The 17,626-nt window shown below is 34.8% G+C and overlaps 1 protein-coding gene across 5 annotated transcripts in view; it reads right to left on the minus strand.

Annotated features, from left to right (window-relative positions):
* The window catches only part of lrmda (leucine rich melanocyte differentiation associated), a 597,710-nt gene that overhangs the window by 37,857 nt on the left and 542,227 nt on the right, over window positions 1–17,626 (minus strand). For 2 of the 5 annotated variants that reach the window (XM_087277938.1, XM_087277936.1), the window contains 2 exons: window positions 17,148–17,238; window positions 13,977–16,045 (listed from right to left, as the gene is read on the minus strand). In XM_087277938.1, coding sequence (XP_087134064.1) covers window positions 17,159–17,238 — 80 coding nt within the window. In that variant the 3' untranslated portion in view covers window positions 13,977–16,045; window positions 17,148–17,158. 5 annotated transcript variants of the gene reach the window in all.

Genomic DNA, 17,626 nt, shown 5'->3' on the forward strand with positions numbered 1-17,626 from the left:
AAGTACTTGCCTCATCAAAAAACTAATTCTAATTATTATTTTATTATTATTATATTTTAAATATTGTTTCAAAACAAGCATTAGTATTTTTCAATATGACTTAAAAATAAAATAAAAAATAAATGTATGCACAACAGACTGTTATAATATTAGTTATGGATACAGTTTTGCTAAAAGTTTTATTGGTAACACTCTACAATAAGGTTCATTAGTTAATACATTTATTAACATGAACTAATCATGAACACTTGTACAGCATTTATTAATCATAATTAAACATTTACTAATGCATTATTAACATCCAAGTCCATGCTTGTTAACATTAGTTAATCCACCATGAGTTAACATGACCTAACAATGAACTACTGTATTTTCATTAACTAACCTTAACTAAAATGAACAAATACTGTAGTAAATGTATTTTTCATTGTTTGTTCATGTTAGTAAATGCAATAATTAACATAAACTAATGAACATTGTAAAGTGTGACCGTTGTATTGTTGGTGATTGAATGTGTGTTGGATCGATTTATAGCTTTACATCACCAATGGAAAATTAAGACCCGTTTAAAATTATTTAAGACCTAAAAGACATTATTTCAGTGAATTTAAGATTTTATTAGCCCTAAAATTTTGTTTTTGAAACTTAAGACTTTTAAAGACCCTATGGATATGAATAATAACCATAGTATATAATAAAATACTATAGGTCGCAGCATCCAGGTCAATCCTTTTGATGACCAAAATACTGTATGTTATGTTTACCACAGTTATTTTTTTTTAGTGTAATAATTTTCTTAACTAATTTTTAACAACTTATGTATTTTATGTATTGTAAAAAAGATACTAGTATTCAGCTTAAAGTGCATTTTAAAGGCTCAACTAAGTTGATTAGGCAATTCATTGTAGCCAATCCAAAAACAAACAAAAAAAAAGGCTAACATTACTGACCTAAGTAGCTTTTAAACCACTTGGAAAATGTAATAAATAAATAAAAAAAAAATGTCAAAGTAGGGCTAACAATTTTGTTTCTTTTTGCATTACCTATGGAGAAAACAAGAGCAAACCCATCAGGCACAGGACGTCAACAAGACGTTAGATTGACGTTGTACCCCAATGACATGTGACGTTGAATGTTGTATGAAAATGAAAAAAGGGCTGATGTAAGAACCCAAAGTCAGTGACAGACGTAAGATTTTTGTCACTTTCGAACACAATATAAAAACAAACTTTGTCGTGGCTGACGACAACGCTGACACACACCTCTCAAAAAATATAATTACACTTTGCAACACTGCCCAGCGCAAGTTCTGTGATTGGTCGCCTAGGTAGCTGTGACCAGTGTGGGTGGGGCTGAGAGTCGTGAGAACCCATTGTTTAGTATGAATCAGCCTAATAATGTTACATCTTGACATTGGACATTACCACTATGACATCTTTCAGATGTTGGATTTTGGTTGCCATACCTGGTGAATAATGTTAGTATTTGATGTCAACATGACGTTGGTTTAAGACAGTGTTTCTCAACCACATTTCTGGAAGACCACCAACACTGCATGTTTTGGAGTTTTCCTTTGTCTGTCATACCCATTACAGGTCTTTCAGTCTCTGCTAATAAGCTAATGATCTGAATCAGTTGTTTTTGGTTAAGGAGACATGGAAAATGTTCATAGCTGGTGGGCCTTCAGAAACATAGTTGAGCTTGGCATTGGATTTTGGTCAATTTCAAACACAACCTAAAATTGACCAAATACCAACAGCATTTGATGTCTTTATTGCACATAAAAAAAAGTGTTGTCCTTAACACTGGCTAGACAATGAATTTTGTTGACTTGACATTACAACCTAAATGTAACCTAATATGAACATCTTACGATGTTGTGTGCCTGCTGGGAAATCTTAGCATAGGAACTGTTTTACATAAATTTTAAACGGCTTCATTTAGGATGTGACCATCTTAGTGAGATCATCGCTTGTACCAGAGCAAGGCCTTTAGTTTCAGAGCACCGCAAATAATGTCCGACAGCATGCAGTATACAGTGCAGTTTCAGCTTCACCTTCAAGCAGTAAAGCTGATTTACAGCCACATGTTATTATTTAGCATTATTCATCTTGCTGTCGCTTGCACATTGGAGGTTAATAGAAATGCCAGCATGTTCACTGATTTACTTAGTAAAATTTTCATCCCAAGGTTGGGCCTGAGTGATTGGACAGTGACGGAGGAGGGAGGGGTTCATGCATTATGTAGAGGTGGCTGATGTGACCTTGAGCCATCACGGCCCGGGCCATATATTACATATTAGAGCTGCGGCCATCTTTCCCACACCACAGATCCGGCTGACGCGTTTAACGGGGTTTTACACAACATTACTGATGCTTTGCATGACTTGAGCTCCTTTTATTTGCTCATCCATTTCCAGAGTGGTTTAACAACAATAGATGGGAAGCCATTTACAACAGCCCCGCCGCCATTTGATTCGCCTCAGACAGACAATTAATAATCGCAAAGCCACCGACACAGCGAGAAAGAGGAAGCCATAACCATTTATTATGCGTTCAGCAGGACAGTAATGGTGTAGATGGCTTTCCATGAATCCCAGTGTTAATCAGGAATATATATCTGTCATTTAACGTAACTAAATATAGACAAATATTAAATAGGCCGTCATCTGGAAACATGAGAGAATGTGATGTAAATATTTGCAGCCAAAGTTGGCATGTGCGGTAATTTATGTATCCTGGGAAACATTCGCTTTGACTTCAGATCAGGAAGTTTCCCACAGTAGAAGGTGGTGTTGGATCAATACGGCGCATGTTAGAAAGGCTTTGGCAACCTTTAACATAACAAGCCAAATTGATTTATCTAATGCCCTCCATATTTTGAAATTGCATTAGCCTGTAATCTCGTCTAGGACCCGACCATGACATTTAAAACACACACACACACACAGAGAAATCCCAATAGACTGTTCATTATTAAATAAATAAATAAAAAAAGGAATCAGTGTTTTTTTTTTTTCCTTTCGTACTTCAGGTCAACCTCTCACCTTGTGTTTAAAGAGAATTAATTATGTTGGAAATGATGCCGATAGAGGAAATGATAAGGGAACACCATTCTCTTTTTAAAGCGCAGGGTCCATTGGAATATAATTGGTAGAGGAATTATTTATGACATTAATTGCCACATTATCGACTGCCTGTCAACTGGCGTGGCAGTTCGTCCATCTTTCTTACCGGCGCTCGCAAGCTCAGCCTAAAGCAGACTGACAAGCTAATTACACCATCTTCCCCTTCCATGACAAATGCTACTCATCTGAAACCGCGCCGGAAATAAAGCTCTTTCTCTCCCTGCCTGCCCTTTTCCCTCGCGCGTCTGCCTGGACTAATATCTCCTCGTGTCTGTCGTAAAGGATGGAGCCGTGAGCTTTTGGAGAGCGATCTGCTCCCCGTCTCACCTCTCACTCATTCAGTTAGCAAACGCTATCAGCGCACAGCTGTCAATCACACACACTGCGAGTGCTGCACGCCTTCTCATTTGCATTCGCCAACGTCAGTCATTCAGAGGATAGCCTAATAACTGATGACTACAGATGATCTCTCGCCGCTGCTTTGACGGGCACGTGTGCTGACTGTTAGATAGTAGTGGTGTGCTGCTCTGATACAGCCTTGGGCTTTTTTTGGGGGAACTTGGGGAACTAAATATACAGCCCAGTATGCTGCCCTTGCCGCTTTTTACTGTTAAATGTCATTTCGGAGTCACTGATATCAGATAATTGCTACTGATTGTTTACAAAGAGGTTTCAAAAGCATAACTACTGTCTACCACTAGCCATGTTTCCATCCACCTATTTTAAGGGCATTTTGAACTACCTCATAAAAAAAAACTTAATGGAAACAATAAGATGTCCATAAATGTGCACAGAATTAAAATGTATGGCGATGGAAACACATTCACCGAATAATCTCCACCATGTGCATCAAAAAAGTCATGTGATTTCAAAAAAACATTGAGATGAATGAGCATAAATGGACAGCAGACAGACCACATTCTAAAACATCTGTAATGTTGTTTTGGTCATTCTAAAATGCCTCAGTCAAAGTCTGTCATCAAACTGGTTGGCTATTATTATCTCCCAGAACTTTCTTGAGAAGCTGTGCTCCCAAAGAGAGTGGTTCTTGCCTCCAAAAAAAAAAAAAAAAAAAACACCAAAAGCTTATTACATTTTGTCTTTGTCTTCTGAAGTGCAAAGAATGTGAAATAAAAAAGTCCACAGTGGATTCTTCTACCACGGCAAATTGCTTTTTTTAATGGAAGTTTATAAGTGATAAGTATTTAGTAGCATTAAGGGAATATTTCGTTGTCTTTGACTGATTGGACAAAATTATGCTTTATTCACAAATGCAACATTCCAGTTTTACACAAGTTTAAGTCTCAGCTTTGGATGGAAACATATCTATTGTCTTTCAGGGCTAATAATCTCATTCTAACACAAGTGAATATGGGGACATTCCTACATAACCTTTCCTTTCAGGTCTTTCTTTTGGATTGTTCTAATCAATCATACATAGGTCTTTACAGAAGTTGAATCCTCCAGCAGTGCTAAATGTAGTATTCTAAACCATCTCCATCTCTAAACTTTTAACAACTTGAGCTATAAAGCAGCTTCTTCTATTGGATGATGTTTTATACTTAATATTTAGTTTCCCATGAATGTCTTTTGTTAATCATAGTCTGCTATCATAGTTTGCACCTGTTAAATTATTGATAACAAATAATCGTACACAAAATAAGGTTATGTTTACAGGATTTTGTGTGTATTGCGCAGAGTTGACAAAAGTACACACAACCTTTAATCAATTAGAAGTACAAACACTCAAGTTTAAAACAACTCTGGTAAAAGTCCAAGTACTGGTGTACTCAAGTAAAAGTAAATTTGTTTAGCCTCAAACATGTACTTATAAGTAACCTATTTTAGTTGGTAACCACACCACACATTATATTGATACATTTATACACTGTAAAAAATAAAAAGTTGAGTAAACTTAAAATTTTAAAGCAACCGGCTGCAAAGAAATTTTGAGTTTACTCAACTTCAGTGGTTGAAGTTGTGCCAAATTATTTTTTTAAGTTGACTGAAATGGCTGGTTTAAGTCATGACAACTTTCAAGCCTAAGTTCATCTAACTTGTCATTATGAGTTTGCCTAAAATTAAACAGGGGTTGAGTAAACTGTAATAAATGAGTTGGCACAACTTAACAGAAGTTCAGTTAACTCAAAGCTGTGCAGCTGGTTGCCTTAATTTTTTAAGTTGATTTAATCTTTATCTTTTAATTCATAATTTTATGGAAATCTTATATCTGCGCTTCTCAAACAAATACCTGTATGACTCTAAGTATAAAGTTAAGAGATTACAAAACACACTATAAAACACAATATCAAAGAATACATTTATTGACAATTCTGCAAACAGTTTTCTGTCCAAATGAAATGTACTGCAGTCCAGAGAAGGAAAAGAGGCAACAAAAAGGTAAATCCTCAAATCCTATATTGCCTTTTAAGTGCTCGAGTTAAGCAAAAGTAATATTTAAAATGCTTGCACTATCAACATTTTTTTCAAAGTGCAAGAGTAATTAGTTTTGTCACGATATTTTAATTTTGTTACCCATCAGTTCTATAATTTTAAAAACGTCCATTTCCTGCTAACATTTGAGCGTTGTTGACCATGTTTTAAACACTGTTATATTGCCATTGTGTTCACATGCTCAACAGAAAAGACTGATTGGGCGTGAAGATCATCAGTTCACCAAACTCACTGCTGTTTACTGAGTGTAACCACAGATACAGGGACACTTAAGTATTTCACATTGATCAACTGGTCTGTGTATAAGCTGACACAAGTGGTACACTGTGTGTGTGTGTGTGTGTGTGTGTGTGTGTGTGTATCTGTGTTTGCACTCCATGAACATCAGTGAAGAGCAGTGAAATGGTGAACTTCTCAGCCAATCACAGTCATTTATGTTGAGCGCTTGAACACAACAGCCAATCTATCAATTGGTGGGAAATGGATGTTTTTAAAATTTGAAAATGTAAAATCAAAACTGAATTTAAGTTTGGTGACAACACCAAGAGTAACACAATTTCAGTGTACAAACAAATGCATTCAAGGCCAATAAACACTTTCTGAATAGTTTCAAAGATGTGTTTCAGTTCTTTGGGGTAGTTCATAATGAGGAAATTAATCAAACCAAAGAGGAGAACAACAGCTGTCGGAAGATCTTTTCCAGCACGATTTGCTCTTCCAGAACCACAGACAGGCACCTTACATTTAGGTTGGTCTAAAGAGTGGCAACATCATCTTCAACAGTGCTAAGGATGTCCATCTCCATCTCTATTGTGCAAATATCTTCTGGCTCTGTGTCCTACAACATAAAAACATAAAAAGAGGATGAAAAACTATTTTTACTGCTAAATCACAAACATCTCCAAAAAGCAAGGTAAAAAAAAAAGCAAAGGCAAAGCAACTTAATTTGGAAACTGAAGGTAGTAATGTCAGTAACACAGTCATTTATATACCTTCTATTTATAAAACATTTCAGGTAACACTTTTATAATAATGAATCATTTATTAAGCATTAGCAAATAGTGAATTGATTATCCGTTAAGCATCAACTCTACATGAATAAACATTAGTAAGCTATTTAATAAGTACTAGTATCTAATAAATAAGTACTAGTATCTATTAAATATATACTACTACCTAATGAATGAGGACTTGTATCTAATACATAAGTACTAGTATCTATTAATTAGGTAGTAGCATCTCAGTAATAGGTACTAGTACCTAATGATTAACTACTAGTAGATAAAAATATGCACTAGTCACAGCTGGAATACATACTAGTCAAAACTGAATAGTTGATATCTCAATTAGAGATCCCATAGAAATGAATGGGAAAATTTTTAATTCATTACGAGTAACAACAGAATAGTTACTAGTCACTATTAAAATAAGTACTAGTAACTAATAAATAAGAACTAGTATCTATTTAATAAGTACTAGTATCTAATAAATAAGTACTAGTAACTAATAAATAAGAACTAGTAACTAATAAATAAGAACTAGTATCTAATAAATAAGTACTAGTAACTAATAAATAAGAACTAGTAACTAATAAATAAGAACTAGTATCTAATAAATAAGTACTAGTAACTATTTAATAAGTACTAGTATCTAATAAATAAGTACTAGTAACTAATAAATAAGTACTAGTATCTAATAAATAAGTACTAGTAACTAATAAATAAGTACTAGTATCTAAGAAATAAGTACTAGTAACTAATAAATAAGTACTAGTAACTAATAAATAAGAACTAGTATCTAATAAATAAGTACGAGTAACTAATAAATAAGTACTAGTAACTAATAAATAGCTCCTGGAATACTATATGTACACTACTAGTGACTGTATATTTAAAGTGGTATGCTAAATATTATTTTGAAGTGGTTTTAATGTTATCGCATTGCTGTTTTAATACAGACACAACAGGGTTAACAATACAGTGGTGACCGGCCGCTCAGATATGTCTGTTTGCAACAACAATATTTCACTACATTTCCCTCCAGTTTAAGAAGCAAATTAACGTTAAACAGTCCTTCAAATGAAGCAAACTTCACAGGTGGCTAGCTTGTTAGCCCGAGCTTGTCAGAAATGATCTTCACACGATGTAACGATGTTTTTTGGGAACATAACATTACATTTTACTTTAGATTTGCACGCTATTTAGATTAATTTTGATAATAAAGCTAAAACAAAGCTTACCTGAATCAGGAGATGGCAGCTGCTGCTGGTGAGAGGACACCTCGTGCAAAATGGCACCCGAAGACAGACTGAGCATGTGCAAAGACGGGAAGTAAATGATCCAGTGAAGAACTCAAAATGTAAAGTCTGCTCAACTTAAGTATTTACTTTCATTGAAGAAACCAGTTTTAAACCTTCAGTTAACTCATTTTTAAAAGTAAACTCAACACTGGGCTCAAAATATGTCCACCCAACTTACAATTTTGATTTGAGTTAGCAATTTGCAAGTTGGATTTTTTACAGTGTACAAAATAAGTTACATTTATAACCTTGATGTAAAACTTTAGTTGCCAATTTTCAGCAGAAAATGAGTCAAGGAGCATTGCTCTGCAACATTTTTGAACAACACTGCTCAAAAAGTCACCATGAGTATCATCAGCTTGATACAAACTCAGCATTCAGCATGTAGTTTTGCTGCTTTTAGATGAAGAACAGCTGTCATTCATGTTCATACAATCTAAAAAAAACATATGTAGGCCTATATCTTTATAAATAATACAGTTTTAATATTAACAATTAAATTTGTCCAAAACATGTTTCTTTTTTTTAAAACTTTCATTAGATTGAAATATTATTAGATTGAAATATCAGAGAAAGCCTGTTCACCATGTTTGGAAGTGAACAAAAGACTAATCCTGGGCAGTTAAATGCCAAATTTGAATGCAAATCTCTCATATAGCTGTGAACCGATTGACTAAAACGCATCTTATTACCTGGTTTAAACGGCAGCATAGTTATGTTTAAATTGCTGACTCCCTCTGTCTCATCCACATTAGCCATCTTTGCCTTTCACATGCTAAGCTTCATAAACTAGTCATGAATAGAAACATGGGTTGAAAAAATAGATTAATTGTATCAAAAAGACATTAAAATTGCTGCATGACAAGAAATAATATAGATTGCACCATCTAACTCATTAAAACAAAAGTGACAAGTCTGGTTTCACAAATGTAAGGAGTAGAAAGTGAGGATATTTGTTTAAAAATGTCATGTATAAAAGTAAAAAGTTGTGAGAAAACTAAAAATTGAAGAACTGGCACAAGAAAAATCTAATAAAGTACAATAACAAAGTATTTGTACAATGTTACTTGCAACTGTCTATATTTATCAAGTACAAATAAATACACACAACAAAACAAATAACTGTATATACATATGTATATATATTTATGAAAAATGTTTATTTATATTTTACAAAATGTTAAGTATTAACAAAAAATACGCAAGTATGTTTATATAAATGTATAAAATATACAGTAAATGTATCTGTGTGCATTTATATATACGTAATAAATATAGAGTACACGCTCATATGCTATGTAAATACACAATTTTATTTTGTACGTGATTAGTAATAATCCTTAAACCACAAAAGTTTGCTTGCAAAATGAGGTCAAAAGTTTGGTTAACACCACTTTTTTGTGGAAATCAACTTTAGAATAGATTTTACACTGTTTAACAGCAAAATTACTTAAAGGTAAACATAATGAGTATTATGCACAGCTAATGTTTTTCAGCCAATGATGAACTACCGTTGAAAGCTTTGTATGATTATTTTTAATTTCATAAGGTTCCTTTTACAGCATAGATGTTGTAATGTAATTACAATATATTCAGTTAACTGTGCCTATCCGGTACCGGGTTGGTCTGTGACGTCATTCTTTAAATTTTAAAGGCAGTTAGAAATCAGTTAGAAAAGAATAACTTTTGCATTGATTATGATAGAGACTTTTTTCTTTTTTCCTATAATTACTGACATGTGTTGAAACCACCAAAAGTAATTACAGCAACCTATACCACACAGAACCTAAAAGGTTCGCTTTCAAATGAGTTACAAAAAAGTGCCTCTTTTTGGAGGGGTTTATTATAACACAGACAACATATACTGTCATTCTAATCACATTCAACAAGTTTTTATGAAAATTCAAAGGGTTTTCTTTAAAAATGATACCAATCCAGATGGAAATCTCAAAATAGCACTTGACTTTAAGAGGTTAAATAGACTTAATCATCCCTTTTGGTCGTTAAAGCGTTGGCGAAGACGCTTTCATTAGCTGCAGGCTTGCACAGAAATTCAGTGGGTTAAAATTAATTTCCAGATTTTAAAGACATGGCGCAGAAAAATATAATTTAATGCAGGGCTTCTTGTTTGGTCTGATGCCCACTTTATATTGTATCTTAGCCAGGCAGTAAAGATCACTGATATTTAAAGAAATTAGGGGCTTTATTCTGACGGTCCATGCGCAGAGCGCAAAACGCAGGGCGCAAACGCTTTCAGGGCGTGTCAGAACGCATTTTTGACGGGAAAATGCGCTTTGCGCCACCGCGCATGGTCTAAAAGGGTTGAGTTTATTTTCTTAATGAGTTATAGGTGTGTTTTGAGAATAAACCAATTAGAGTCTCATCTCCCATTCCCTTTAAGACCCAGCTGCGTCGCGCCAAGAGCGCATTCGCTACTTACAGGACGCAAAGTAAGTCTAAGTGGAAAAAATGAGCATTTCACAAGCAAACAGTTAACAGTTGACAGTTTTTTTAACAGAAAACTGTTAAACAGAGCATCTACTACGTGAGAATGAGAGATAAATGATCTACTTTCACATTCGCTCTTGGATAGGGAAACCTTTACGCACAGACATCAATTAGCCTATAAATAATTAATTTCGTTTGTTAAGCACAAAGATTTGTTTTTAAACTATTTCTAAATTCAGTTCTAATTTCTAGCAAACGAATAAATGAACAATAATGACCAAGTGTGGTCAAAATACTGAGTTATTTCCAAATACACCTGCCATGCCCCATATGGTCTAAAACCTGACAGGTGGGCAAATCTAAGCTTGTTTTTAATAAAACAAATATAAATATGGATATATTAAATAATACTGCTAATAATAATAACATTATGCAAAAGCAAATTGTTATGAATGAACTGAAAAAGCCTCCCGAGATGAAGAAGAGATAGCAGTGATTTTTCATATTTATGTAGGCTAGAAAATAATATGTTTTGTAATATTTTAATCCTTTCTATTTTTGTTCTATATCTATTCTTATTATATCCTATATATATATATATATATATATATATATATATATATATATATATATATATATATATATATATATATATATATATATCCTTAATATTTAAAATTTTTCATATGTAAAGATATTTGCCTATTGCTCTCTTGTGCGTATTAAGCAGTGCGTAAGCGAGGCACAACTCTGCGCCGGAGTTTAGACGTGGTTAGTTTTGGTCTAATGAAAAATCTATTATAGTTTCTCAAGCCTCAGAACGTCTTCCTTTTTAGACCAGAACGCCTATGGGCACACAAATGAGCGCTAATGCATTTGCTATTTAAACAGCGTAGCGCAACGCCTCAAAACGACTCTTGCGCCAAGCTGAAACTACCAAAAGACTACTGCGCCGCGTCTCGTTTTGCGCCACACTGTGCCAGGTGTATGATAGGGCCCTAGATCTTAAACGCTGCAATTTTGTATGGAAGACAATTAACCGGAAGCCCTGGGGGTGGCTGACTAAAATTAAAAGTCCTGATCGTAAACAATCATCGCCGATTACACTCACATCTAGAAGTTGTTTATGATATTATTGGAAGTAATTAAAATGACGTATTCCTACGTTATTACTACATGCACATACTAACACTGGCCGTTTACTCATGTCAGTAGCATGCACACAGTTTAAACCATGACAATTTTATTGATATCTCATCATAATAATATGATCTTTTGATTCAGTTGCTGTCGATTTAGCTCCCATCCTTTCCCTTAGGCCCATATCCCTGCATTCTCCTATCCCGAGGAGTGTTTTTCTGAGCCCTGCTGGCAGAGAGTCCCAGGTCAGAGCCCACAGGTTGTTCTTGACTTCTCACACCTTAATTAGTCTCCGCTGCGCACCTCTACAGAGCGCACACTATCTCTCTCTCAAACCCGTGTGTGTGTGTGTGTGTGTGTGAGTGTGTGTCAGCATATGTCTTCCCGCTGCACTTCCGCCCGCCTTCTAATGCTGTTTATATTTGCGAAGCTGCTTGAGATGAGGCCCTGACGAGGATGGGAACTGACACTCACCAAACTCGGTATGTCCCCAAGCCAGCTCCAGCGGCTCGGGTGCTGTCAATTCTGGCTACATCAGCGGCAGTGGCTCAATGGCAGCGTCTCTGACACATGTCACAAAGTTTTAAATGTCTGTTCTTTTCATGGGGATGGTTGGGTGAGCCAGCCAGGGAAGAGATGACATTTTGTGTGGTTGGAGGAAGGAGGGGGGGGACTTGTTGTGGCTCCTTCTTGCTGCCTCCACCAGCTGTCAGTGCCACTTTTCTCAGAACATATCACAACACCGACAAATAAACCTTGTCATTTAGAAACGCCCGCACTAGTGACCATGCTCTCCAACAGTACGACAGGAGCGACGCACAAGCACAGTCTCATAGGGCCGAAGACACAAATGTACTGTACACACACACATTTAGAACAATATCCGCATTGTGTACCTCTCAGACACAGAAACACACACTTGGACCGACATGTGCATAAGGCACAGACGCGCACAACCTGTGACCCACAGTCAAACCCGCACAGCCGGTGCACACGAAATCATTTCACTGGGCGATCCGTGACCTTTCCCTGCGCGCTTCACATTGCCGAGCGCTGCTCCGGGTACAGTACACATGCTTTCTTTCACATCCAAAAGCACATCTCTCATTTGCCGGGCTAATTTGGATGGCATACTTGGGAGGCCGTTTAACACACGGCAATTAAGCAAGACGAGGGCAGGCAAAATTATGCCATTAATAATGAATGTTTACATGAAAAAAAAAAAAAACAAGAAGAAGGAAAAAAACATAACAACAAATTTCAGTCAAATAATAATAAAAACCACTGGAGTTAGTGGATTGTCTTATTAAAAATATCACTAGAAAATTATCATTTTTATTTTTAAGCAATTTTATTGATAAGATAGTGGATAGCAGTTTTTTTTTAATCAAAAAAGTAAACAAAATTTTTCATGATCAGTTATACAGTATCACATACTATAATCCCAGAGCATATACACATTACTACTCATTCAATTGTTTTATTACATATGGCATATAACACTTAAATCATTTACACCAATATTTTGTTTCATTATTTTTAGCACATTTTTCTTAATAGTCTTACAGTAAGTAAGCGAGCATAAATGAGTACACCCCTTACAGTTATCTCTTTTAAATGAACACTTCTATTGTACGTTACAGTATTCAAAACTGGAACTAATTTAACAAAATAAATTCTGATCATCCCAATGCAATATATATATATATATCAGGGCTCAACAATAAGGACTGCCTGATGGCCCAAGGCCAGCATGCGAGACACTCTGGACAGTAGACAGGATTGTTACTGGCCCGATTGGTGTAATTTGGCTGCAACTGTTTGTCAAGTGCATGCAAAAACAAAAAAGGGGGTCGCAGACTGGACATCAGATGGCGCTCTGTGGCGTGGCAAAAAACATGAACAGTGAAAACAGAATAATACAGGCAATTCTTGAATTTTTTTTAATCAAAACTGTGAATATTTCACTTTTATTTTATCTATATTATCATTTTATTTAACAAACCAGTTTGTGCTTTGGCTGCTGATGCATGTCAGACCTTGTCATGAGGCACTTACTTGACCTCAAATGTTATTAGTTTTTCTTGTTTATAATTGTAGATAACTGACCAACAAAAAATATATTTAAAAAATTAAGATACGAATTATGCCAAACAAAATTGGTTCAAAAAAGCTATATTAAGGCTATATTACGCATTACAAGCTACACAGCTGGGGCCAGTGTCAGGTCAAGTAAAAATCTGAATTCGATCGGGTCAGTAGAAAAATACTTAGTGTTGTACCCTGTATATATATATATATATATATATATATATATATATATATATATATATATATATATATATATATATATTAGGGCTGCTCGATTTTGGGAAAAATCATAATCACGATTATTTTGGTCATAATTGAAATTACGATTATTCAAAATGATTACTGTTAAAGTCAAAATTATTAGCGCTCCTGAGAATTTGTAAAAAATAAATATTTCCCAAATTATGTTTAACAGAGCAAGGAATTTTAACAGTATTTCCTCTTATACTTTTTTCTTCTGGAGAAAGGCTTTTTTATTTTTATTTTGACTACAATAAAAGCAGGTATTTTCAAGCATGTCTATAATATTAGCCCCCTTAAGCAATATATTTTTTGATTGTCTGCAGAAGAAACTACTGTTATATAATGACCTGTCTAATAACACTAATTAAGCCTTTAAATCGCACTTTGAATCTGAATGCATGTATTTTGAAAAAAATATCTAGTCAAATATTATGTGCTCTCATCATGACAGATAAAATAGATAAGTTATTAGAAAAGAGTTATTAAAGCTATTATGTTCAGAAATCTTCTTTCCATTTAACAGAAATTGGGGGGGAAAGGGTTGCTAATATTCAGGAGCGCTAATAATTCAGACTTCAACTGTATACAAACAGTTATTTTCCACCATGCAAAGGAAAGAGAAATAAATACAATAGAATAAAAATATAAAACAAACTGTGCTTTAAGCATCTTCACTTTAAGAAACACTTTAGCTACAAACGTCCTTCAGTCAAGAGCAGAGGCATGTTCTCCATTTGGTGTTTGATTAATAATCATAAAAACAGGCAGCAGAAGGATTATAGCACGCTGTCTCTTTAATAGTTTCTCTTTCGCATCTCTTTTGATTCTCAACTCGTTTGTTTATTACACAAATGATGCTTGATATGAATAATCACTAAACACTGCATTTTGACACCAATTTGACCATTAAAGCGCTCACATTAAAATGACTTTAGATGTGTGCGTTGACTGCGCTCTGCTCATCTCAGTGTGCGAGTGAGACCGAATGCTGACTGCATGCTTCAATTCTGTGTGTGCGCGGCACACAGAATCATACGGTCTTTCGTACTTTTAAGATCAACACGTGTACAACCGGAAAGGGGGCAGTATATGATGCAATAATCGTTTATCTTGATTAATGATCTTTCATAATCGTTATAAGGCAAAATCGAAATCAGATTTTCGATTAATTGCACAGCCCTAATATATATATATATATATATATATATATATATATATATATATATATATACACATACACGCACACCACCTCATTTGAAGATGTTTTATCATTTATAGATGGATAGATAGACAGACAGCATACAAAATAAGTTTGCATTTATCATCATTTTAAATGCATCTTCATTCTATTTCTAAAGATGTTAAGTGACCACACTCTTGTTTTAATGAATATAATGGCTTAATACACCTTTAATTATATTCTGCGACATGTACTGTGTATATTTACTCAGACATTGTTAAAAATATTCATTGTCAATAGGGGATATAGTCATTTATGCTCCATGTAAAAAAATCAACTCATACAAGATTATCTTCTACAACAAACTACTCTGAAACATTTGTTCAATTCATGTTTTAAAGCAAGTCCATAGTACTCTTGATCTAAATAAAAACTCCTTTTGCTTGTAATGGATCTTTGGCTAGCTTTATGCAGAATTCAATGCAAGAATTGGAATTTAAATATGGAATGTAACACATGAGCAATGCAGGAAGCAGAGAAATAAATTGGACAAACATAAAACACTTCTCAACCTCGCTGTATCTAATGGAGTTGATGTTTCAAATATTTGCAACTTTTTGGCCACTGCTTCAAAACCCAGCTAAGGCCTTTTATATGTTTTTAAATTGATTTGAAAATAAAAAGAAATCCTTAAAATAAGGTGAGGAGGTCCAAGAAGTGCACGAGGAAACAATCAAAAAAAAAAAAAAATGGAGAAAGTTGTTGACTCCCCTTCACACACACACAAACATACATGCATCCACCTCCTCCATTCTCACTGCCAGAGCTGCTGTCTTTCTTTGCTTTCTCCCTCCAGAGAAAGAATGAAATAAAGCAAAGCTCATTACCTCTTTCTTTCACAGCTCCTCCAGGCTCCGGCACTACACCCCCGCAACACACCAACTTCACACACGACATGCACATGCACCTCACAAACACGCAAACATACACATGCCACAGAGTCAAGAAGAGCCTGAGAGGGCCTCGCTGCTGGATTTCATGCAGAAAACATTCCAAAAAACTCCTGATTGGACATAAAAAAATTGGAAAAAAAATTGTAATATAAATATAAATAGTGTAAAATCAGCTTCTAATATTGAAATAATATTTTTAACTATAAATATATATATATATATATATATATATATATATATATATATATATATATATATATATATATATATATATATATATATATATGAACTGTAAAATATGTCCCTCGTGCCTTGTGCCTTTTATTTTTTTTATATTTTTAAAATACCCAAAACTGAAAATGATGCCATAATTTAGACACATTTTTTTCTTTTTCTGTTGAGCACAAAAGAAGATATTTAGAAAAATGTCAGAAGTCTCATTAACTTCCATTATATTTGTTTTTCTTACTATGGAAGTCAATAGTTAAAATATCTGATTTTGAGTTGAACCAAAAAACGAAACTCATGAGGGTATGGAATCAGTAAATGGTAAATGGGAGTTTTTTTTTTTTTTTTTTTGATGAGCTATTCCTTTAAGATAGGCTGAAAAAATGTAAACAAACACTAATATTAACTTCATTTTAGTTTATCTATTAATTTGGGTGACACAAATCATGTTAATTTCATTTTTGAAGGCCTTGCAGTGCGTCAAATTGATATTATCCCTGCATTAGCTTTGTCTACTGTAAATTAAAACCATGTGAGAAGCTTCGCTATTAATAATGGAAGTTACAACAACAGCGTCACTTTCCCCTGATCTTTCTTTTTAACTTTGGCTTTGACTTTGAGAGCAGCTCATCCTGGGCTTCCGTGTGGGCAGCCTGAAGCCTCAGGTGGGACCTTTGACCTGGGGAGAGCAGCATTTGGACCAGGCAATCCATCATGGAGCCGTGGCTGTCAGGACGAGCGCTGGGCAGCGTGTGTGTGTCTGTCACCGCGCCATAGCAGGGGCTGCTTAAAGGCAATCATGTCAATCTGGATGGCACGGCTCAGATGGAGCGAGAGCGATGGGAGCTGGCAGGGAAGGCACACTCAGCAGACGGCACTAGAGGGCTGTGTTTGGCTGCTTAAAATGCGTGTGGCAACATGTATATTTATAATAATATGCTCAGGATATCTTTGTAAATCCTCCTCGCGTGTCTATCCACTGACCTGTCTGTCAGTCAGAGCTGGTCATTGCGGATGAATCGATTGCCCTCTGAGTGCTTGCCGTAGTAGACATAACGGCACTTGGTGAAAACCCCTGAAAGAGAGAAAGAGAAGAGCATGTCAAAATGACATTTAACTACACTGTCAATGTCAAACCCAGCTGATGTGAATACTGCAGTCAAACTATGAGGTGCTGGAGCAGCTTCTGATTGGTGTCTGGTAAATCATATTAGCACGAAAAATACACTTGACGATCAAGTCGATATTTAAATACTCCTTATAACTGTATGAGAACCGTTTATGGACACAAGGTAATAACTATTTGCACTATAAGCTGCACTGGTTTATTTGTAGTAATACCCTACAATACATTGTGAGAGTTAAAATTATACATTTTTATTTTATGCTAAAAATCGAACCATTAATTAAAGATAATGCACTACAATAAATCTATTAAAACTTAATTTGAGATTAGTAGTATT

The sequence above is a fragment of the Danio rerio genome, chromosome 13, assembly GCF_052040795.2.
Source record: "Danio rerio strain M-AB ecotype USA chromosome 13, GRCz13ab, whole genome shotgun sequence".
NCBI classification, from domain to species: domain Eukaryota; kingdom Metazoa; phylum Chordata; class Actinopteri; order Cypriniformes; family Danionidae; genus Danio; species Danio rerio.